General features: G+C 38.2%; 1 protein-coding gene across 1 annotated transcript in view; it reads right to left on the bottom strand.

The window, feature by feature from the left end:
• The window catches only part of Ctnna1 (catenin alpha 1), a 131,641-nt gene that overhangs the window by 47,292 nt on the left and 57,629 nt on the right, over positions 1 to 26,720 (bottom strand). The window contains exon 7 of the mRNA XM_021150781.2: positions 25,226 to 25,429. Coding sequence (XP_021006440.1) covers positions 25,226 to 25,429 — 204 coding nt within the window. The remainder of the gene's footprint in view (positions 1 to 25,225; positions 25,430 to 26,720) is intronic.

The raw sequence follows: 26,720 nt of genomic DNA, 5'->3' as shown, positions 1-26,720 counted from the left end.
GTACAGAAAAGTTTTGTTATTAAAATTGTGTATACTGTAAAAAAAAAAAATTGAATGTCTCCTTTGTTACTAATTTTCTCCTGAAACTTGCAAGTGCTGACAGGAGAAACCCGAATAGGCATTTGTGACAGAAGTCAAATGAACAGCTGTCCTGACCATGTTGCTGTTCAGTGTCAAATGTATTTGCTGAAAAAAGGGCAGCTAATCATTCCTGTCTATGAAGGGGAAGGGGGCACGCACAACACACATAACAAACCACACTAAAGCCAACAGCCAGCCTTAACAACTGGGTAGAAAGTAGGGCTCATAAGCCCTGGGATTGGTTGCTCCTCTCAATTCTTCACGTACAATACATTACCCCAACCTGAAACAGATGAAAAGCCATGCTGGAACCTGGACTTAATAAACGGGTACTTGGCCTCTACTTCAGTGGACAGATGCCAGGATCATCTTGCATTATCACTCCTGAAGTCTGTAGGTACTAACCATGTTAGGACTGTAAGACTCACTGTACCCCAGCTACTGGCTCAGTAGGTACAGATGAGGAACGGAAAGGTTGTTTTACTGGTGTACTTTGTTTGGCTTGAATACCTACTCAGACAGAATGCTATGCCTAGGCTCTGTAAGGCAGAAACAACCTTGCCTTCTAGGTACCAACTGCCATGAATGATCACAGTTCTTGTGTGAACCTCCTGCTTCTCCAGCCCTAAGGCTGACAGAGATGACATCCACTAGGACTTGAGGAGTTTGGATCCCAGCATCCACAAAACAAGCCAAGCATGTTACATGAATGCTATAAGCATCTTAAACACCTGTAACCCCAACCTAGAAGTGGGAAGAGATAGGATCACTGGGGCTTGCTGGCTGTTATCCTAGCCACAAACCATTAGGTTCAGGAATAACCACCCCACGTCCCCCAAAGAAGTCAAAGGCAGAGTGACAGAAAAGGACAACCCACAGCCTCTTCTGGTGTGTGTGTGTGTGTGTGTGTGCATGTGCGCACGTGTGTGCATGCCTCAGCATCACCTTGTATACCACTACTGAAGTATGGACCCCTCCACATATGTGTACATCAGAGGCTATGAGTTCTCATGGCAAAAACTCAGTAATTACTGAGGGTAGAGGAAGGAAACACAACGCACGCACACTTTTATATCAAGAATAACTGTGAAGAATAACTGCGCTGACACTAGCTACCATCAGTAATGGTGATTTTACATTTTACAAAAGGAGCAAATCTCCATACTTTATGGAGCTAAAAAATACAGTTTATAAATATAATTCTCTTATAATCTTAAAATCCCCATGTAGTTATACCTGACTTCTCTATCAGTTGTTTTAAGACTGCCCGGATAAGTACAGAATTTCCAAGTTCCCATTGCAATACACAGAAGGTATTTCTATCAAGGTTATTTAAAGTGGCTCCCACCCCCCTTTTATAAAAGTGTGTCTGACCAACCGGGTGGCAGTCTCCCCTTGGACCACAGATCATCTTTACAGAGGTAGAGGAGAAAAGGACGCAGAGTGTAACTATTCTAAACAGCTTTCCCCATTCAAGTGTGGCCTTCCTCTTCCCCAGCTGTTTTAGAAAAACTTGTATGCAAATCTTTAACCTCCCTTCACTATCTAAGACAGCAAGACATCTCGAAGGCAAGTATGAAGAATCTTAACCTGGGAAGCCCATGAATTATACCCTCTATGGCCCCGACCCAGTCTGCCAACAAAGCCTAAGGCCTCAGAGGAATCTGCAAGAAATCAGCATTTAGGAGCACCTGTGAACAACTTTAACTGGCAAAGCCTAGTGACTCATCGTTCTCATAGGAACCATATTTTAGAACTGCAGAAACAATTCTCAATGCCTTTTTACAAATTTCAAGAACCTTTACCTAGAAGAACAAGAAGAATGTACAAAACGAATCACGGTTAAGGATAAACTACACTGCACAGTCATTACAACTGTGCTTGGAGCATAATTCCATTCTTTGACTGTGGTATTTATAGATAAAGTAAGGTTACCAAAGCTCCAAGTTGATCTTCTAAAAATGATCAAATAAGAATTAATAGCCATCTATATTAGCCAATCTGTTTTATTATTTTGAGGGCCAAAACACTCTTGGGGGGTGGGGATTACTGTCAGGTGGTGGTGGCATACGCCTTAAATCTCAGTACTCAGGAAGCAGGGATAGGCGGATGTCTGCAAGTTTGAGACTAGGCTGGTCTACACAGTGAGTTCCAGGACAATAGAACTGTTACACAGGGAGACTCTGTCTCAGAAAAACAAACCACCACCACCACCACCACCACCACCACCACCACCACCACCAAGTAATTCCCATCACGATACAGTTAAGTGATACAGCACTTGTCTAGCATGTGAGGGGGCTGCCTCTCCGTCCCCAAAGTCTTAGCTGTCAAATAAATGAAGACCAACTGGTTGGTGCCCAGTACTTAAAAAGGGGGGGGGGGACATAATTTACAGAGAGACTAATTCTATAGGATCAAAAAGGTAGAATAAATTTCTATGTGCAGAATAGCTAAATTAGCTGTACAATAATTAAAAAGCAAAGATTCTTAATCCAAAAGGACCAGAAAACATTTCATAGTCTTCAAGAACCTTTAGAAATTAATACAATAGTATGTCTGGTTACAAGGATTCCACCAAGTCCTAGAGTGTTTTTAATAATCCATAATTAAGGATTAGGCAGCACTGTCAGAACAATGAAACAGTACTTGGCCTTGATCTTCCCAGTGACTAAAGCAACAAAAACAAACCAAGCTTTCGTCTGATAGAGAGAGGTGCAGCCAGGTGGAGGGTAAACCAGCAGTTTGAATGCCCAAGTAAAAGGATTACAAATGAGAGGCCGCTCTGGGCAGCATGACAAGATCTTAACTCAGAGCAAGCAATCAAAAAAAGAAAAGAAATACTGGTTTATATAGAGGAAAGACTTACATGTAAAAGTCTGGATAAATGGAATCAGATGTAGAAACAATAAGGAAAAATGTTCCAGGAGGTTTTAAGAAATCAACAGCCCTGTGCCTCAGGTCAGTTCTTGATAAGCAGCCTACTAGTTCATGCTCCATGCTTTGTGACTAGCCAACGCCGGAGCCCAGAAAGTCTACAAGAATACGGAAATACTTCTTTCTTTCTTCCTTAGTACATCTCAAATTATGTGTTCCCCACACATATACAGGATACCCAGTAAATGGTTAAATAAATGTACACTTCTAGATTGTTTTCATTTAGCTATTTATTTATTTAGAAGCAGTTACATATTATGTAACTCTATGTCAAATAGGCTAGCCTCCAACTCACAGAGATCAATCTACCTGCTTCTGCCTCCCAAGTACTGAGAGTAGAGGCACGTGCCATATGACTTTAAAGTAAAAACATGTCCCATAGCTCAGTGGTTGGATGTTTGCCTAGCGTATACAAAACTCTGGGTCTGTGACTGAACACTTACCAAAACCCAAAGAGAAGCTTGTTCTGTGCATCATACCTAGTTGTGCCAATTACAGTCTAAGTATTCTCCTTGACAAAGAATCTGTAAAATCTTGACTCATTTTCCCAGAAAGAACAAGTTTAAAACTATAAAACTACTACCCGCTGACCAGCCAGAGACTTTAACTTCAAACTTTAAGGCTTATTCTGTCTTCCGACATATGTTATGTTGCTGTAGGCAAGAACTCTTTCCGATTCCTACCCCTTTCGGTACTAATATCAAACATAGGGCCTCAAGCATGCTAGGCAAGCATTCTAACGCTAAGCTACAAACCTAGTTTAAAATACTGGAGAAAATAACTTAAGAGGGGAAACTATTTATTTTGCCTCACGGTTTAAAGGACTTCACAGCGTGCTGCACTGGCTTCACTGCTATGGGCCTGTGGTGAGATGAGCAGAACATCACAAGAGCATGAAGCAGAGAGGGCGGCTGGACTCCAGAGACAGGGACAGAGAACAATTATTATTCCAGAGTACTCCTACTGACCTACTTACTACAGCTATCCCATCTCCTAGTTTCTACCACCTACCAAAAATGTCAGCCAATCACGAATCCATCAAATGGATGGATCCATATTAGATCCATCATGATCTAATACTTCACAAAGCACCACCAGCTGGAAACCAAGCCAGTTTTATAGAAAAGAGAAAAAGGAAACACAATTTCAATAATGACCTAAGCTATAGTGTTAAGAATAAAGTTGTACGTTGTCAAATGACTGAAATGTAGCAAAAGGTGGATGAAGGTACTCAAGTAAGTGATTAGGTAAATGAACCAAACCTTAACAGACTCAAGAAAATGGATATATACAAGGTTATTCATTATATTCTTTCAGCTTCTCTCTAAATGTTGGTGCTTTTATAATAAACTATTGAGGGCAGAAAATGACACTGTTGTAATTCATAATATTAGCAACCTAATAGAACATTTCTTTCAACAAGCCATACAATGTTGCATGATAGTTAAGGACAGAAATTCTAGAATCATTTGGTTCAAAATGGAGCACTTCCAGTTTCTAGCTGTGGGATCTTCCTGGACTGACATGCTTTAACAGTACCAAGTTCATACTTTCAAAATTAAGATCACACAGCACATAGCTACTTATTCCTGGCACACAGTGGGTACAGAAGGTTCCTTCATTATGTTTATGCACACAGTGGGTACAGAAGGTTCCTTCATTATGTTTATGCTAATGTTATTAAATATTTACAACTAATTCAACGAGTGCTTCTTCAATTTCTACTCTACGATTAGTATATAAAATTCACAGGTCTAGGTCACCTCCCCTCCAGAATTTATAGCTACTCAAAAATAAAACTAGTAACACTTAACAAATAATATAAGAGAATAAACCTGGAAAATATGGGAGGTGGTGAATCCCTCATCACTGAAACTCTCTGGCCAGCCAGACAAACCAAAGTGATTAAGTTTAGATAAAACTAGAGACTGTATCAAAAAGTAAAGCTGGAAGGGGCTGGAGAGATGGCTCAGCAGTTAAGAGCACCCGGTACTCTCAGAGGACCCAGGTTTGGTTCCCATTATCCATGTGGCAGCCTCCCAACTGTCTCCTTGCAGTTCCAGGAGCTCTGACACCTTTAGGGACCAGATAAACAGGTAGTACACACATATACACTCATGTAAAAAAAATTAAATCTTAAATAAATAAATCTGGAGAGCAACTGAGCAAAGATACCAGATAGAACTCTCTGGTCTCCGCATAAATGCGTTCACAGACAAAGCTGTATCCATACAGACATACACACCCATGTTAACAACATACTGTGAGAAGACAGACAGAAGGAATTAATGTGATAAACAACGAAAGGAAGGAAGAACATTTTTATACAAGAGAAACGAACAGGATGTTGAGGTACTGGGGTAAAATATTTAAGAAAACATTCATTTATCAAGATGTATCTAGGACATTCTAATTATTTTATGTATGAATGTTTAGCTCACATGTATGTACAGCACATGGGTACCTGCCTGATACGCATGGAGACCAGCAGGGCATCAGACCCCCTGACACTGGAGTGAGCTACCGTGTAGGTGCTGGGAACTAAAAGGTCCTCTACAAGAGCAGCAAGTGCTCTTAACTTCAACCTCTTCCCAATCTTTATTGTTTAGTATTTATTTTTTTCTTAAATTTTGTATGTATGGCTCTGCATGTAGGTCTTTATACCACATGCATACAGTGCCCAATGAGGCCAGAAGAGGGTAATGGACCCCCTGAAATTAGAGTTACTACAGACAGTTGTACGTGAACACTGGGATTCAAACCTAGGTCCTCTGAAGAACAGCTTAATTGTTAAGCCATCTTTCCTGTCCCTGTTTGCTAATTTTTAAAGAGAATTTGGCATGTAGCTCAAGGGTGGTCTTCACTTCTGGTGCTTCTGCCTCCGCTTCCTAAACACTGAGATTACGGGGATGAGCCACCACATCCACCCCTAAATTAACTGCATGTTGATTATCCAGTTTAAAACTGCTTCCAGAAAAGACACATAAGCTCTAAGATATTTCCATATTTCCAGCTTTCTTTTACAGCTCTCATAAGGATATCCCCACATGGAAAAGCAGAATAAATGTCTACTTTGTAAAATATGTGCTGGGACAAAGGTAAAGCCCTACCTTCCATTCTTTTCGTCTAGTAAAATCCATTGATTTCTATTTCTTACCCATGTGTTTTTATACTATTTCCAAATAAAGTTTCAAATTCTTAGAACAATACCTTTCTGGTTCCCCAGTGTGATATAAATATTCAGTATGAACACAACATTACAAAGTAAAGATAACCTACTAATTTTGCTCCTTCTACAACTAAAACTTTTGCTGTAAGTAAGGCTTAAAGTGTTATTCTAATATATAAGAGATATTAATGACATCACTGATATAAAATACAGTGAAACTACTATTGTTTTGTTTGTTTGTTTGTTTTTCTTTTTTTTAAAAAAGATTTATTTATTATTATAAATAATAACACTGTAGCTGTCTTCAGACACACCAGAAGAGGGCATCAGATCTCATTACGGGTGGTTGTAAGCCACCATGTGGTTGCTGGGATTTGAACTCAGAACCTTTAGAAGAGCAGTCAGTGATCTTACCCTGCTGAGCCATCTCACCAGCCCCCTTGTTTGTTTTTCGAGACAGGGTTTCTCTGTATAGCCCTGGCTGTCCTGGAACTCACTTTGTAGACCAGGCTTGCCTCGAACTCAGAAACCCGCCTGCCTCTGCCTCCCGCGTGCAGGGATTAAAGGCCTGTGCCGCTGCCACCACCCAGTGAAACTACTGGTTTTGTTGGCTGTTCTTCCAACGAACTGGAGTTCAATTTGTAGCACCTACATAACAGCTCACCTGTAACCTACATAACATCTCATCTGTAACTCCAGTTCTAGGAGAATCAAACGTTCTCTTGTGACCTCCATGACTACTGTATCTATGTGGTGAAGACATACATACAGTCAAAACTCTCACACATATAAAATACAATCATGTGTGTGGCTGCCAGTATAAATTTTAATAAAAGTCTTTACCTCCCAACTAAACAGAGATTGAGACTAAACAATTGCATCTACATGCTACACTTCATAATAGCTACAAGTTTCAGAATTTAAAATCACTTTATTCCTTACTGAAATTTAACTCTGGTGGCTCTAGTTACTGTCATTATCAAATGCCTTCTTTTTCTTTACAAAATATGTATTTAGAAGTCATTGTCATGGTAGTGCCTCTTTAACAACTCAGAGAATAGTTTTCTCATTTTTCTTAAGTCAGTACTAGCTCACAACTCTATTTCTCTATTTAGGCAAAGTAAAGATTCTTAGATGGGCAGACAGTAAAATTCTATTCTAATTTAAGTTTAATAAATCCAAATGAGGAACACGTAACAGAAACCGATTCTTACTGCTTTTGTCCCCTTTCAGAACTAGGTAAAAGATGCTTTGTGCGCTACCTGGAAGTAACAGGTTGTTGAGAACTTGCCTCACTTATAGTCACTGAGGGACAAAAGGTCCCAATACCCCCAGGCAACCTGGAACAAGCAACTTAGAACAGGTAACAGAACTCTAAGGCAGTGCTTCGCAACCTCCTAATGTTGCGACCCTTTAACATAGTGCCTCATATTGTAGCGACCCTCAACCATAAAATTATTTTCACTGCGACTTTTTAATTGTGATTTTCCTACTGTTATGAATCATAATGTAAATATGTGTTTTTCCAATGGTCTTAGGCAACCCCTATGAAATGGTCATTTGACCTAAGCATTGCTCTTCATCTCAGGTAGATGGCTCACCGAGGAGCAAGTTTTAGGGGAGAGGGGGATCCTCCTAGTTTAGTCCAGTATGAACTGGATTTTCTTTCATTTACTATTCAAGGGATTTTAATGGTTAATTGCAGTTCCCTACAGCCACAATGGTACCTGTATTTAGGAAACAGAGGAGCTGGGTCCCTGCCCTGTCAAGCGCATGCATCTAGGTTAAAAGGCAAGCCATGGGATTGGTCTTTGTGTGGACCAGTCTTGGTCTTCACCTTCTAAGCCCCAATATTTCTTTTGCATTTGTCTGCTTCGTTTTTCTCTGAAATGATCAATACTTGTAAATGATCATAATTGATTCTGAAAACTATAAGGAGATCAATATACATTAGCAGTACTGAGGGAAAGTCATCCAAGAGTATGCCTCATAGAGTATTTCTTACTCTTATGCAGAATGGCATTATTAGGTAAGCCCTTAGTAGCCTTTTTACTGAACAGTAGTGACAGAGAATAAGGAAACCCCTCGCTAAAGAGAAGGAAACTGAAAAATGATAGGAGACTTAATGGCATTTTTCTTCTATTAGAAAGCCCTAATGGGCCAAATCAGTTGTGCTCTAACAACCCTCTCTATATCCTACTTCCAGATGCCCACATAAATAAGTTCTGTATTTTAGTTAATTGCAGTCTGAGAAGTTACCAAATTGTCCTCTCCTCTCCTCCCCTACAGCAGTTTTTCTTTGGTGATGCCTGGCAGTCTACTCACTCCGCATTTCATTCAGTCTTTCCTTGAAAACGCAAGAATTTACACTTTCTACTTATACTTGGAGGAGGGGGAGAGAACACAAGTGCACATACCCAAATGTATAAATCTAAGGTGGTAGAGAATAGGGGCACAAAATGATCAAGATGAAACCCAGGTCATATCAAAGAGAAAGCCACTACTTAGCTCGCTTCCAACCATTTTTTCCTTTTTTTAACCCATTTCATTATCTCCATTTTATTCTAGTACTGGCTGCTTATATTTGATGAGACAGACAGAGAACCACTAAGTTGAATGTATGTGTGTAGTCACACTCAATATTTCCAACTAGTACTTGTATAACCATAAATAATGAGCAGACAAATTCTGCCAATACAAACAGAAAAAAATTAAATAATAAAACTATTTACAGGCCAAGACAATGAGATGTCTCGGGGTTCTTGTGTATACACACACACACACACACACACAAGAAAACACTATTTACATATACAGAATCCTGCAAATGTGGTACCAATGAGAATTACAAAAGGAAGATTTATCACACAGAAATAAAGTCTAAAAGCATCATTAAAACATCTATAACTGGGCTGCTTCTTCCAGCCATTCAGGTCAAATAATTTTGATCCAATTAAAATGGTCTATGTGAAAGAACTTAAAAAAATTTTAAAAATCTAAGTACTCAAAGTGAGGCAATTAATTACTACCTTGTATTCAACCATGACATTTTTCAAAGGAATCTATATTTGGAATATGTCAATTTATATGAAACCCATTTAATGTGACAATTCTTTCCTAGAAACACCAAGCTTAAAGTCCTTTTTCTTTTATAAAAGATGTATGAAAGCAACAGCCTCACATACACTTTTAATCTACTTCAGAATTTAACTACTTCCATGATTATATAATGTTAAATCTCTACAATCAATCTGCTTCTCTCTGTGTGTCTGTGTCTCTGTCTCTCTCAGTAGCTCTGCCTCTTGTGATTTAATGAGGACAGACTCAAATGTGTACATACAAGTAATCTAAGATGAGAGAGATGCTTTCATCGCAAGCAGGAATTCCATTATCCATAAGGCAAAAAAATATACAAAAGTGCATGATAATAAGAACAAACGTTCAATGTGTTGGTTTAAAATCTACCAACAAAAACAGTGAAAAAATATAAAATAAATGGCAGCTATTAGAGTAACAGCTGTAATATTCAACAGCTTCTAATAAAAAAAGTTCTTATACTATTAGAAAAATGGGAGCTAACTACAAGTAAGTACTTGACAGAACAGAAAGATCACATGGCACACAAACAGAATTGAAACAACACCTCCTGTTAGGGAGACTATGAAGGTTATTTTCTTATGTTGGTGGTACAATAGCTACTAAGCTTAGCACTTTGTGGAAAATATCCTTTCTTCCCCTCCCTCCCCAACTCAAACATCTCCATAAAAGTAAAATTGAGAATCTTACCTGTAAAAGTAAAGGAACAAAATACAAGGGTGTATCTTTCAAGGTTAATCACTGCTACAGCACACATAATGCTTCAAAACAATTTAAAAAGCAAATGTTTTATTTAAAAAGGTGATGGTTAAATAATGTATGGCAAACCCACACTCTGGATTAAAATAATACACTTTTAATCAATTATAAGTAAACCCAAACTCAGCAATAAGAATGAGTCTTTAAAGTCTTCTCAAGACCGGAGAGCTGGCTTGGAGGTCAAGGGCACTTGTCATTTTTGCTGAGGACCCAAATTTGGTTCCCAGCACCCACACGGTGGTTTACAACCATTCATAACTGACAGCAATCAGGGCTCCGACTGCCTCTTCTAACCTCCATGGGCACCAGGCACACCATGATGCATATACAAAATATAGGAAACACACTCATACATATAAAGTAAAATAGGCAAATCTTTAAAAACAAACAAAACCTACCTTTTCTATGAAGTGCTTTTAAATAGTAACATGCAGGATTGTAAGCCATGATATCATTCATCTTAATTAAGAGAACATTTATGTCAAACGGGGGAAATGATTATAGTTTTACATTTTGGGAAAACTAAGGACTTATCATGTAAATGGAGAAAAGTATGGAAAGTACTCGTGCCAGATTGCTAACAGCGGTGTCTGAGCGGGGAAAGAATGTAGGAGAGATGTAGGTTAAAGGAAGAGAATGGAAGGATTCCAGAAGACTCATGGTGGGAACCAGACATGGCAGTAATATACAGCAGGGAAGAACAAGATTCCCAAATGAAGACTGAAGATGGCAGGCTAGAATGCAGCTCAGTAGTCAAGCAGTTCTGGCTAACTCGCACAAAGCACTAGGTTTGGAATCTAGCAACACAAAAAGAAAAAGAAAGGCAAGAGGGCTAATGTAGTCTCTCCTTTCTCCCAGTTGCCTATGCCATGTTCATAACAAAACATGTTTTGTGAAATTCTCCTAAATCTTGACTTCCCAGACATCACCAGTGAGATTTATACTGCATGTTTTTATACTGATAGCAGCTGGCAAATGGCATAAAGTACCTTCTGTTGATATAAACTTCTTTCTCCTTAGAGCATAGCACCCAATTTCTATGATGATTTTTTTTTTCAGAATCCCTTAAACCAAATATAAAGCTCTTTTGCATTGTTAGAGGGGAAGTTCCAATATTAGAATGCAGACACTGCGACCTCTCACATTATAAGATAGGAATGGGAACTTGTTTGAGTTATAATGAAGATGTAATAATAGCAACCAAAAATTAATAAAGAGTAAGCTCATGCATTTCTGTACAAGAACCAGGGTTAGGAATTAAAGACTATAGCAGATAAGCAAGTAAACAACAGAAAATAAAGTAAAATAAAAGTTCTCCAGTTGTTAAAGACTTTCAACAACCTATGATGACAAAAGGATACGAAGTTAATAAAGTGCAAAGAGTCCTGACACTTCAACAAAAGCAGCTGAATGAATATACTAAATGCCTAACAGCAATAAAGATAACACTAAGATGGATTGTTATTAATTATTGTTTAAAAAGAATAGCAATACTATATGGAACAATATATAAAAATCACCTAGTTAAGGCCACTCAATATGACATGAGAAACAAGACAAAATGGTAATACTCCACACATGACCTCCACAGGTCACTGTGTTATGGCACTACAAACTAATGCTACAACAGACAGAGAAAGGAAGGGAAGCATGGGAACTAAACACCTACTACAGGAGCAGACACGCAGAGATGGGAATTAGCTTCCTTGGGAGACACAGAAAAGGAAAGACAAGAAGAAGTATGAAGAACAAAATTTAGTGGCCTAGAAACAAAGTGAACCATAAAACATTGCTTCAAATTATAATAGCACCTGTTTCACAATCAGTGACTCATTATAAGGCTAGAAAGTATTTTTTAAAAAGGATCTTTAGGAACTGGGTGTGGGCTGCATGAATGCAATTCAGGCATCCAGAGTACATGGAGGACAGCTGCAAGCTCAAGGCAAGCATGACCACATGGTGAATCCCATCTCTATAAATACATAAACAGAAAAACCTTAACCTTTTAAGGAAATAATACTTTCCTCTTAAAAATATCTTTAGGTTAACTTGTGTGTATACGCATGTGGTTTACTATATCTACATGAAATCGTTTTGAAAGATACAAGAAATTAAATAGAAAACATATATATGGTTATAAGAGTGGTGTGAAAGGATTTCTTTTTACAAAGTCTTTTATACTCTTTACATTTGGATCACATAAATACAAAGATAATTTTAAGGTTGTTTTCTTTTTAAAAATGCTTTTAGCAAGTATAAAAAAAATAAAATGGGGTGTGTGTATTTCTTTAATCCTAGAAGCAGAGAATATCTCTGTGAGTTGCAGACCAGCCAGGGCTACAGAGAGAGACCTTGTCTCAGAGAGAAATGGAGGGAGGTAGAAGATAAAATAATAAAAATCTCAGTTAAACACTGAGATCCTTGTCAAAATATTAAATACACCCCACTATTGTTAGTTTTGGATAATATCACTAAAGCAAGTAACCGATGAATAGTTCCACCGATAACATCTGATGGCAACTGTTCACATTTCAAAAGCAGAGTGACGGTACCAGACATCCCATGAGCCTCACTTCAAAGTCAGCCCACCTTAACTATAAAGACTTTCTCTTAATAAGAATCTTCCTCTCGGTCTTTTGAAAACCCTTCAATAGGAAAACCGATTATAACATGAAAGGGAAAAAGACCTTCTAGACTTCACACTACCTGTCCCACAGTCATTTTTAGGAACATATAGACAACATTTAAACTCACTTGGCTAATTACCCAAGCAGCTATTGAGTCCCTGAAACAATGAGTTAGAGGGATGTTTTAATCAGGGGGGAAAAGCAGCTTTATACTAGCTTTCCCACTAGCATTGTATTTTTCTTAAATAAACTAGAGAAAAATACAAATACAGCCTATACAAATGAATAAGAAAAGAAACATATATAATATTCAAATAGCAAGTCAAATTTTTCAAATTCAATCATCAAATAAATCGAAAAGGAGTAGGAATGAATAATGAAGAGATTTTTATACAGAGAAGCCTATTCAAAACTCAATTCAGAGAATGAACATTGATGATCAGTCTCGCTTCCCTATGCCAAGTAACTCAGAATTAACTATGGAGTATGCCAGACTCCAGCAAAATGTACATTTTAATAGTAAGGAGAACATAATATGAATCTGGGAACGAGGCCACCAACTTCACTCAAGATAACAGGACACAATAAAATAAGCTCTGCAACAGTCAGTGGGGACATGCTTGCTAAAAAATTAATCTAGTCTTTGGCCATTATTACCAGGGTCCACATAATGACCATAGCGGAAAGCAGAGAGAAGGAAATGGATCAAAAAGAATAAGCTCTTTACCAAGAGAATGTTAAATGCAATCACCTGACAAAACCCCTGGAAACCTAAGTTTAAAAACAAAGGAGGATTTGATGTTTGATCCATTGGTGATAAAGCAAATGATCAGTTTCAGTAACCCCAGCGATGTTCTAAAGGAGCGGCCTGCCTTTGATGCAGCTCTCCAGCCTCACAACCATGCTATCTGCATGGGCACCATCATCACCCTGTGCCCAGAGGTAGCCACAGAAACTTGGGCAAGTTTAGGTAACTTTTCATACTCAATGTAGATGTTAAGTATCAGAACAAAGTCTCTCCACAGACAATTCCTACAGTTACATAATACACATGTATTAGTAAGCAAGCCATTCAAACATTCCTGAAAATAAAGCTTCAAAATAATAGCATGTTTATCCCACTACAAAACCAGCCAATCTCACCAAGGCAAAGTACAATTTTTTCATATAATTTCTTAGAAATTTCTATGCTTTTATTTATTTAGTGCATGCCATGGTCTGGTTTGCAGATGTCAAGAGTTGGTTTTTATCCTTTTACTCTGGGTTCCAAGGACCTAATTCACATTGTCAGTTTGGTGGCAAGACTTTTTCCTGGCTGAGCCATGTGAGGCCACCAGGATGATCTAAAGTAGCACTGGTAACAGTAAGCATTCCCGATAGCTTTACAGTCAACTGGAGACACACGTCCTAGCCTGCACAGGCTTTGCCATCTTCATGTCCTATCCCTGGCTCCCTGGTCCTACATGAGGAAATGCAAGTGGCGTGCAGCCCTAGGAAGCAGCAATGACGCCCTGAAGCCACCTGGCTCCTGCTCTATAGCTCACTGGGACTTACTTAGGGCAGCGATGATACATACTATTTCTCTCTGGCTGTCAATTGAGATGCCTCTCACAAATCTCTACCAAAACTGATCTTACTTTCTACCACAGCAGTAGAAATACCATCAAGTTTCTTTCAGAAAAAGAAAGAACTCCAATACAGCAACAATGAAGAGACATCACACTTATCACTATCCACTGTTTACAAGTCCTCCAGGTTCCAGGAAGCACCAGTATTTCAGTCTAAATCTCTAGACTCATTCTCTTTGTGCCCTCTCAAATCCAGATAGGAAGCTAACATAAAGTTAAGTAAGCGCTTCCACAACACTTAGAATGTTATACTCAACCTCTAGGTGAATTATATACACAATTTTCTATTAAGAACCTAACATTTAAAAATATGGTAATTGTCTCAACAGGTAAAGGTAGGTAGGTGGTATAAAGCCTAGAAACCTGAATTCAATCCCTAGAACCTACAAAAAAGAGAATCAATGCTACAAAGTTGACCTCTAACCTCTATATGCATGCAGATATACACACGAGCACGTACATGTGTGCACACACACATACCTATATACAAAGTCCTAGTGTTAATAAAATATTCTAAAGGCAAACAATTTGCATTTTAAATTACACCTGTTTCACAAAAGAGACAAAGTATATATAAAAATTAGTCAGCCTGACTTCTATTTCTCAATTTATGAACTATTGTATTTACTTATGTATTAGTGTGTGTGTATATATGTATCAGTGTAGGGTATGCTCATGCCACAATGTGGTGTAAAGGTCAGAGAACAACTTGTGGGAAAAGTCTGTTCTCTTCTTTCACTATGTGGGTTCCTGTAAAAACTTTTAATTCCTACCCAGAGTTTCTACCCTGCCATGACCATTTAGTTTCCGGAGAAAAGACACATGCAACCTATATATTACCATGAGCCTTAAACAGCATAAGAGCTGTGCAGACATTTACTTTCTATACCATTAGATTCTACTTTCCTATCGGTAACCCCAGGTTATTCCTTACTATGTTTCATCTGGGCTGCTCTTAACTTCACCGGGCCGGCCCTTTAGAGCCATGGTTTTATGGCTCACCTAACCTATAGTAGCTTCTTCTTCCTCCTACACCTTCTCCTCATGGTTTCCCCCAACCCCAAGCCCAGGAAACGTAACCCCACCTGTGTTTCTGTGGCTATTGGAGACTTTATTTACTAACCAGAAATAACTTGAGGGTAGGATCACTTGAGTCTGCATGCAGACTCCAAGTCATGGAGGCCCAATATTAGTATTAGAATACAAGCAGCATCAGGCCAACCCACTACAGGTTCTGGAGACCAAAATCAGGTCTTTGGGCTTAGAAGTAGCTACCTTTACCTGCTGAGCCATCTTGAACTATTTTTGCCCTGATATGAACAGTTTCTGATTGAGCAACTTCTAATTCAACATTTGTATAAGTAAAATAGCTACCAAAATCTATAGGCTATTATTATTGTACTTAAGTTAAACCAATTTTGCACACAATATAGGCTTTAAACACTACCCATATAATTCTCTCTGTAGTAACAGCATGGATAATGTTCAAAATGGAAAAAAAAATTCTCTACTTCTTACAGGATAGACAAATTGCCTGAATTCCTGTAGAAAATATCTTTTAGTCATCACACAAGACAGGATTCAATCAAACCTACTGAGCTTTGCCTGCCTCTGCCTCTCAAGTACTTCAAGCTTTGATATATTTTTCATTTGATATGAAACTTGGGTTTTCACATATATATATAAATAAACATTTCTTCAGGTCTACCAGCAACTAAATAAAAATACATTAAAGACCATAAATAAGTTTAGCATGTCTCCTATCCCAACATAACAACAAGTGCTCACCCTTTTTTGGCTTTGTTTGTGCTTTGTTTTGTTTTCTGTGAGAAGAGTGTCATCAAGTAGCTTTACCTGACCTGAAACTCAACGTATAACCAGGCTGGTATCAAACTCTGCCTGCCTTTGTCCCCCAAGTGATTGGATTAACGGCGTGTGCCACCTACCTCATCCAAATATCTATTTTTATATTTTTTTCTTATGTGTGTGTGTGTGTGTGTGTGTGTGCATGTGTGCATGGGAAGGGGATGTTGGTGCCACTGTGTGCATATGGAAACAAGAGGAGAATGCCGAGTGTTTTCCTCCATCACTCTCCACCTTATTTTTTGAGGCAGGGTCTCTCACTGAATCTAAAGTTGATCATTTCAGCTAACCTGGCTGGCCAGCAAGTTTTCAGGATCCACTTGTCTCCACATTCCAATGCTGGGACTGACTACAGGCAAAGCATGCCCATGCTTGACACTCACAGTGATGTCAGAGACCTAAACTCAGGTCCTCTTGCTTGCACAGCAACGTGCTCTTAGACGCAGAGCCATCTCTCACACCCCATAACCAACTTTATTTTTGTTGCATTTGCCTTGCTTGGGTTTAAAAAGTAGAAGCTAGCTCCAAGTCCAACTGTAGTGATCTTAACAGGGCCGTAAGGAATGTCAGACATTCTCTTCCTTCGCCCACATTAAATACACACACCCTAAAACTGTTGATTCACCGGATTCTTGGCTGCCAAAAAAAGTAGACTAGTTTAGTGTTTGACATTTCCTTTTGGCAGTCATTAGTGCTTAATGTGTCACTGTTTAGAGGATAAATGAAATTGTTTCCTTCATTTCTACTTCTGCAGCTCATTTTCTTGGACCTCAGAAAATGTATTAAAGATAATATAATAACAATGATGATCAAAATACCTCTCGATGACCCTCTTTTCACTAGAGTCTGAGTTAGTCCTAGCTTTTACAAAAGTACCTTCCTCAGAGAGGCAAATTAAAAAAGAGAAAAACCACCTCAGAGATTTACTAAAGTCTCTTGATATTTGTTGGTAAGTTTACTTAGTAGCATGAGAAGAAGAAAAAACAAAGTCTTAGCCAGTTGCTTGTAAAATACTAACCCACATAGCTGCTGTGACTTGTTAACTAATCACCCCAATTACTCCTGTCACTCTCTTCCCAGTAGCCACCCTTTCTTCTGTACAGATCTTAGTCAAACAGTTTCATACTTGCTCCAGGTACTCACTATATAAACCAGGCTAGCCTCAATCTCAGTGAACCACTTGCCTCTGCCTCCCAAACTCTTGAGATAAAATGTAATTCAAAACAGGAAAAAGTACTCCAACCATGAATTCAGAGTTAAATTTAATGAGTAATTAGCAAGGAAGTCATGGCATGTGATGACACACTGGATTATACTGCACTGACTAATATAAACTGCAATAACAAAACCAGAAATTAGAATATGTGTAACTATAAAGCCACAGCAGAAGATAATTGTTCTAACATATCTGAAAATAAAACTTGCAAGACAACTTACTGGTCAGAAGACACTTTAGCATAAAGCAAACTTCAAAAGAACCTTTTCCTTATAAGCTTCAAATCACCCCATTATAAAAAGGCCTTACATCCATTTTTCGAGAATGATCAAAGAAAAATAATCACTCTGTGGTTTAATATAGCAAATGTTGCACTTTTAAAGAAACCAGCTATCTAGTGATTGGCAAGCAGTGCTCACTAGCAACCATCAGAGATGACCACAGACATCCCAAAACCAATGAAAATGAGGATGTGCCCTCAGAAAGGGAAAATATTATACTCTGCAAACTTTTGCTCCTCTAATTTTGCAACACGATAAAAATGTGCCAACCGAGTCCATTTTCAAGAGAATAAGACTAAAGTCAGAGTCGGAAACATCCAGACACGCAAGACTCTGTCAGTCCTGGGGAATTTGAAACAGTGCTCACAGGAGAACTGGAACTGCCTGTCTCAACGCTTCTAAACAGGCATCTCTAAATAAATTTATTTTCGGAATGGGGGAAGACATGCCGCCCTAAAGCAAAAGGAACAAATACATACGATTGGAGGCAAAAACCATCCATCCCAGCCCCATCATCCTTTAACACCACTTTGAAAGTAGAGGCAGGAGGATCAGAAGTTCAAGGTTCAAGGTCATCCTTTCCTACATCAAACTCTATTTAAGAAAAGAAAAAAACAAAACAAAACAAAACCCATAATCTTAACGTATATTTTCTACCTTAAGATCCTTAAGCCTCTAAGATACGTCACTATTCAAAACAAGTTTTAAATGAAGAAACCAAAAAAAAAATTAGTATAGCTAAACTAATATAGTTAACTATATTAGTTATATATAACTAGTATTATAATACTAGTATAGTTACCACTTATATGTGCAAATGTATATACAATGCATATTTGTGTGTTGTTATTGGGACTCACTATGTAGTCAGGCTGGCCCAGAACTTACTAGGTTGCCCAAGTGGGTCTCAAATTTGTGACCCCTCTGTCTCCATCTCTAGGGTGCTAGGATAAAAAATGTGAATTGCAGTAACCATCAAGGGTTAATAAATATCAGGTTTTAGATATTTGTCATATATGGGCATCATGGATAAAATTAATTGGTAGCCTCCAAAAACCACAAATTTGTGATATTCAAACAATCACATTATTTTAAATAAATCATTAGCAATATATGACAGCTCTGGGCAAAGGCTAAAGCTACCTTGAACCAAAAAGAATGAGAAAGAACATGAGCCCAGCCAAAAAAGGATACATCTATAACACAAATCCAACACCTAAGGATCACTGCGGGTCAGGGCGATCAGAAATCTTGGAAGAGACAGAGAAATAGGAAGTTTGCTGTGGGCTTGTGTCTCCTAGGAATGTTAGAAGCTACACCCATAAAGCATCACCAACATGAGCTAAACATGACAATTACAATAGACGAGCTAAACCAGATAGGGTGAAGGCTTCAACCCACACAAAGAATTACAGGGAACTAAGGAACTCTGAGAGCTGGGGAAAGGCTTACCTAGGAAAGAGCACACCAGGTGGTTATGCCAAATGGTCAACTCGCGCACGCGCACGCACACACACGCACACACACACACACACACACACACACACACCCCTGAAGGGGAGAAATCGAAAGTGATTCCAGAAAAATATTTGCAAAATTTCAAAGGGACTGATATCCAAACTGAGTGTTTCCCCTTACTACAATATAAATATTAACTGCATTATATTCATGCATTCCAAACCAAACTAACAACAAATTGAATAATGTTCTGCCTGATACGCATAATGAAGGCACTTCAATACATATACAGTTCAATTAAAAAACATGGCCAGTTACTGTGTTCTTGTTTTGAGATCTTACAACTAACCATGTTCAATGTTTTAGAAAATAAGCAAATAAAGACTGGAGAGTTTGGAGCTCACCAGTTTAAAACACTTGTTTCTCTTGTAGAGGATTTGGAATTAATTCCCATCACTCACATTGTGGCTTATAACTCTAGTTCCACAAGATCCGGTGCCTTCTTGCTGACCTCCACAGTACCAGAGACACATGTAGTACAAAGAAATACATGCAGGAACAACGCTCAGACATATAAAATAATACATATTTCACACACACACACACACACACACACACACACACACACACACACACAAAGATAATATGTATCCTTAAGGTAGCTAGAAAGATGGCTCAGAACCAAAAGTACTTGTTCTTACAGAGGTTCATTTCCCAGCACCTACATCATGGCTTACAACCATTCTTAACTCCAGTTCAAGGGGGGGTCTTAAGCCCCCCTCTAACCTGAAGGTACAAGGTACATACATGGTATAGACATACATGAAAACAAAAATTTGTCACACACACACACGTTCAAATCCTTAAGAAACATCTTAGCTGGGCACAGTGGTAGCTCACATCTACAATTCCAATACTGCTCCAAGATGCTGAAGTTGTGGACAACATACTGTGAAACTAAACACAAAGGAGAAGGAAGAAGAAAGACAGGCAGACACAAATGCAAATAAATATACCCTTACTATCTTTAGCCTAACACAGCCCTGTAACCTAAAACTACAGTTCTAAGCACAAAGAAGTAAATACAAAGTACAATGGCTATATGTATGATTACTGTATCATTCTGGCCATTCACCCACCTTAGCTGATTGGTTATTTAATTAGAATTATGCAACAGAAACAATATGCAAGTCAGAAACATATACTATGCATAGGCTTTTAAACTTTCTCTCAAGTTCAATAAGGAACAAGTAAAAATAAAACTTGTTTTTATTCTACTCTCACACATTACATTTCACCTGTAGTTTTGTGAAAATAAAACTTAAGAGATTTTATTTTGATGCTTATCAATGAGCTACTTTACATTCTTTTTTGCAAACTATATTTGAAATGTAGTATTCAGTTTATATATACATTATAGCTATCTAAAATATCACCTGTCATATTTTTAAGTACTCTGTGGAAATATTATGAATGGCTAAGAGAAGAAAAACCACAAACCTAGAGCTATGTAAGCTGACAGCATAAAGCTTTGTTCTCACCAATTTTACAAGCCCTCACTGCAGTCATATGACCAGTCATAAGACTGCTCAAGACAAAACCAAATGGATGTCCTTCCAAAAACTGAGCATCCTTTATATTCCAAACATTCATTATGTTAAGCTAACCTCACAACAAACTGTAACTCCTACTTAAACATGCATTTTGTGCTTATATACAGAACCAAGAATTACGGTATAAAAATTTGTTTTGTTCCTTTGATACAGGGTTTTACAATATAGCCTAGATGGGACTCAAACTCAGTCTTCCTATCGCCTCCTGACTGCTAAGATTGATTACAAGCATGCACAGCCATACCAGCCTTAATTACTTTCAATCCACTTACTTTGAAACCCTCAAAGATTATGACACTCATCCAAAGCTGTTTTTCTTTCTCTAGAACCTCCATACCCAGTGCCACTTTAGACTGATAGACGAGAGGCAAAATAAACCGAACCACAATCACCAGATTTCATTTCAATATAACTAAGCAGACATTTGTAAAGCCACAAGGATGCATCCTAGACCCGTCTGCTGTCGTGCATCTGTAGCATTTCACTGTTCAGTAGAGTCAGCGGTATTACTTTTACGTCATCAGTATCACTGTTGGCCTGTAGAGTGATTGAACTAAAAAAGGCAAGACCACCTAACCTTCCATTCCTTCAAACTATGAAGTAAACAGGGGCATTAAGGCTGCTGGCCTCCTTGCCCTTAGAGCCTTTAATTGGGAAATTTGGTTTTCACCTAAGTAATTAAATTTAAGCTCGTTCTACTGCAAGATACCACTCTTACTAATTACCTACTTCAGAATACTGACATTCAGAAAGTAGATACACACAGACACACACATTGAACACAAAATCTGTAAGGGCGCGATTGAGGGGGTTTTCCCCTTACTAACTATTCTTAGTATCACGAATATCCAAAATTGTTGGCTTTAATCATTCTCCCATGTCATCATGAATTCCTTAAGCATACTAAGTACTTCTAGCATTATACAGACCATAAAAGGTTTTTTTTTTCATAGTTTAGTCTTCCAAAGTTTTTTGTTGTTGTTTGTTTGAGTTTTTTTGTTTGTTTGTTTGGTTTTTTTGTTTGTTTGGTTGGTTGGTTTGGTTTAGTTTTAGTGTTTTGAGACAGGTTCTCTGTCTAACAGCCCTCACTGTCCTGGAACTAGCTTTGTAGACCAGGCTAGTCTCAGAGATCCACCTGCCTCTGCCTCCTGAGTGCTGGGATAAAGGCATGAGTCTCCATGCTGGCTAGTCTGCAGCCTAGCTAGTCTTCCAAAAGTTTAAAACCTGTATGAATAAAAGAAACACAAGGAACAATTCAAGGAAGTATACAATTAGGTGCAAAACTGCAAACACTGAGGAGATAATAACTGATGGTACAATGTTAAATGGCCTTCAGCAAGAGACCCGGGGGAAGCTGGAAACTTCAGGAACAAAATGAGCGATGTGCGACTAAAGACACAGGCTTGGCTTAGTCTAATGTAGCAAGCTAAAGAAAGAAATGGAGAAAAATCAAGCAAGCTTAAAATTAGTGAAGAAATAGGGGGAAACGATGGACAACTCCTGTGAGAGCTCTGAACTGCACAGTGCTTGAGAGGCAGGACGTCTCAACCTCATGCAATTCCTATGAAGTTTTCTTATGAGAGTGCTGAGGTTAATTCATCCTTTTACTATTTTTATGTGCATGTGCGTCTATGTGTATGAGTTCTTCTTGCACATTTGTCTGTGCACCATGTATGCCAGGTGTCCCAGAGGCCAGAAGGTGTCAGATCTTCTGGAACTGGAGTTGTAGATGGTTATTAGCTACCATGTGTGTGATGGGAATGAAATCTGGGTCCTCAGTAAGAGCAGCCCATTCCATTTTAACCAATGAGTCATTTCTCCAGACCCCTATTCCTACAAAATTTTTAATGTACCTCTAACAACATTCATATCAACTCCTTGTAGACAACCATTCTGTTCCAAAAAGGAGAAATCAGAGTCTCATATCTCCCCTTATATGACGCTCAAGACATTGCTTTGCATGACATATGTTAATACAAAACTGGCCAGTTAAATTGATTATTATTGGTGGTCTGAAATGTTTCCAGATGTTTTATAAGCAGAAGCCTTTGTCTGGTCACTTATGATTCTTTGGATTTTTTTTCCCATTCTTCTGATGTGTTCCAATGCCTTCCCTTTTAGCCTGACTCTATTAATTTCCGATTTTTAAATATTTTACTTATTTGTTTGTTTGAAGGTCTTACTATGTAGCCCTGGCTCTCCTGGGCTACATATGAGATCCACTTGTCTCCTCATCCCAATGCCAGGATTAAAGGTACATGCCACCAACTCATCTCCACCATTTAAGATTAAGATAGATGATAGATAGGTAGGTGGATGGATGGATGGATGGATGGACAGATAGAGCGATCTTAAAATATCTGTATGTGGGTTTGTGCAATGCCCTCAGATGTAAGAAGAGGGCATCAGACTGGAGTTACATGTGGTCGTGAGCTACCCAACTTAAGTACTGGAAACTGAACTTGGGTCTTCTGGAAGAGTAGGAGATACTCTTAAACACTGGACCTTCTCTCCAACCCTACTGCCATTAATTTTGAGACAGGGTCTCCCTATGTATCCCTGGCTAGTGTGGAACTTATGGAGATTCAACTGCCTGTAGAGCATGTGAGCTGCCACGCCTGGATTTCTACTAATTCTGGACAAGATTGATCCCTTCCTTGTTATGTGAATTGATGAAAAGAAATACATAAAAAGTTTTACCTTCAAAAGAAACATACCCAAGGATCATTTCCCAATTTGAATCTCAAGAAAAGTTCTTTCATGACCTTACAATACTTAAAATTTTGGTCTATATATCAAGTATTATCCTAGTATCCACATAAGAGTAGATATTACATTATAGACTTAGCATATACATTCAGTATAAATATTCATACAGTTTCCTACATTCATAACATGAAGAAAAAGTAATACTACTTAACATGTCAACCAAGGAAGAAACCAGATTACTCGTGACCAGGGTGACTAGGTAGAGAGTCCAAGCAATTCCATAATTCAAGAGCTATTTTCTAGACTGTTTAGAAAGCTCTATGATTGTCATAATTGCACTGGAATATACTCAAAGTGGCTTCCTAATGACAACCACACTACATACTTCTATATGGCTTTCAGTGCTACACATTACAGCAAATGATCTATATATACACTCTGGTTCATGATTTCCACACTATCAAATACTCCTTAACCTATACACTTTCATATTTTTTAATGTTTAAGCATAGATAAGCATTTTTAATATATCTCATATTTCCACTGTGACTTATCAACCACTTTCTACTTAATTCTAATCTCATTTTTCTTAGGTAGATCACCTATAATCAAAACATGCCAATGACTTAAAATTACATGATTCGCTAACATCACAATATGGTTGAATTAAGTAAAAACAGAAAGGCATTCATTTTCCACCGTAGAAACACCATCATAGCTCACCATTACCCTTTCACTTATAAAGACATGTAAGTGAACAAAACAAGATGTGTAGCAATGAACATATGAGAAAAAATAAATAAAACCCAAAAACCAAAAAATCAGTATCTTTATGCGGAAAAGTCTTAATTGTATAAGCAAAACAAAAAAGTGAAATAAAACTATTAGGAAAAACTCATTTGTTTCATTGTTTCACCCTTTAAGATATTTTTATTTTTAAAAATATTAAAATGTATTAATAGTTACTGAAACAGTTCTCTATTGTACACAGTAACAATATCTTCACTATACAAAGTGCTGAAGGATGAAGTCATTCATACTCAGCACAGCACAGCCAAGATTCACATCTACTGTTATTTACACACAGCAGTGTCAGCACGGGGCAGCCAGCAGTGTGAGGAACAGAATCCTGTAAGATACTTCTGTTTATTCATTCCTTCCTTAGAACAGCAAAATACTGGGTACCCAGTCTAAATTACAGTAAACTTAAGCTAGAACTAAATCAGTGAGTGGCAGAGTATAAAGGAAGGAGAACAAGGCACATAAAGAGAGAAACAAACAGACACGGTGTTTTCTATGGTTAAAAGGAGCCAGACAGCAAATTTTATAATACTGCTTTCTTTCTGATATTTTTCTTTCTTTTTTTTTTTTGTTCTGATATTTTTTCTTATCTTCATGTGTACACATGTGCACATTGTGTGTGAGGAAGCCTCTAGTGTCTTCCTCAGTTGTTCTCCATATTATCTTTAAAGTCTCTTACTGAGCCAGGAACTCAAAGATTTGACTAGACTCACTGGCCAAGACCCAGGTACCTATCCACCTGCTCTGGGATTATATAGGCAAGCACCATATTGCTTAGCTTTTTAAAAAAGCTAAAGACCTGAATCCAAGTCATCATGCTTATATGGCAAGACTTTACCAACTAAAACTTCTCCCCAGTACCCAATGCAGATGAAGCACCCACACGAATGAATGAATGAATGAATGAATGATATATGAGGGGGTACCATCAGTCATAAAAACAAATTCTTCAGCCATCTTAGTTCCAAGAGAGGTTCTGGCACTTACGTTGCCCATGTATTCTGAGAGCAGGTCCTGTAGAGCCTGGCGGACAGCATTACACTCTGCCACAATGCGCTCCCGACGGTCATCACGTGTGCAGGATGAGTCAGCCATCAGGGCAGCCCCACTAATAATGCTTTCCAGGCGCTCCTCCAGGGACGGCCTAAAGCGCTCCTCGCTGAAGCTCAGAGGGTCCACAATGATTTGTTTCTACAGAGAAAGGGTTGCTAAAGTTAATCCTCATTTCTGTCCCCTCAGTTATTCAAACTGCAAAGAAAGTATTGATCAGGAATATCAAGATGTAATCCTAACAGCAAAGGCCATCCCATGTAAGCTGTCATCCCAGATCAGTGATTACTTCGCAAAGCCGGAATTAAGTATGATATCACAAATGCAAACAGTGCTACCATGTTCACACTACTTCTCCTATACATCTGAAGGTCAGCCTGTAGAATATTGGTTATTAAAATTATCACATGTTAATCGTAAGAAAAATAAGAACTCTATGTGAGGTATATAGCTGCTACAAAACAGAACTGTTTGACCATAGACAATTTAAACAACTAAAGTACTAACTTTTCCTCTTTAAGAAATGTATTTATAATGAACTTATAATCGATTAGACACATGTTCATTAAATACAACTGACTTTCATACCAATAAATGTCTATGCAAATATTTGGGCATTAACTTTTAATTTTCTTCCTTAATAATTTCAACTTAAATGCCAATTTTTTTCTGCCAAAAGCTTGGTATTTTTCAGTGAGTAAACATTTCGCCCTTTCTTTCCAAGGAAACTTCATTTTGAAAGTGATCATGCACCACCTTCAGTTAATTATTAGACTACATTTTAGCTGACCATTTTTCTTGCTAGATTTGGTTATTAAAGGATTTCACTGATCAAGGTTGAATACAGGGCTGGAGATGTAGCTGATCAGTAGCGCATCGGCCTAAGCATGTGTAGGCCCTGCAGTCACTCTCCAACACTACCCAGTCACGGAGGAGGAGACAACAAAATACCTTCTGGACAACAGATGAGAACTGTTAGAAGTCAGTTAGTGCAGACTCCTCATCTTACAAATAACAAAACTGTGACCCTAGTCTACAATTCAATTCAGGGCAAAAGCGCTCCTTACTAATGGTACCAAACTTGAAGCAGAAGAAAACAATGGTATCGATACATTACAAGACATGTCCTAACAACCATAAAGGCTATCTTATGCTTAATTCTATAGGAGAAGAACTAGAGGACAAGTTCAGTGGTAATTTGCCTAGCATGGATGAGTCCTTAAGTTCAATTTTCTGCAATTCAAAAGTAGAACTCCTGGGAAAACACTAAATTTCAACACTAAGGTCTTTAAGCAAAACACTAGCTTCTTTTCCCATGTTTTATGAAAAGCCTAAATCAGTGACTATCAGCAAGAACCAACTACCCAAGCTCAAGATACAAGTATCAAAAAAACAAAAACGAAGACCCCTGCTGAAAACAAAATACATTCCA

This window comes from Mus caroli, unplaced genomic scaffold (genome assembly GCF_978045245.1).
Source record: "Mus caroli unplaced genomic scaffold, Mus_caroli_1 scaffold_19, whole genome shotgun sequence".
Classification (NCBI taxonomy): domain Eukaryota; kingdom Metazoa; phylum Chordata; class Mammalia; order Rodentia; family Muridae; genus Mus; species Mus caroli.
The sequence above is the reverse complement of the archived record's forward strand: the minus strand, read 5'-3'. Positions and strand labels throughout refer to the sequence as shown.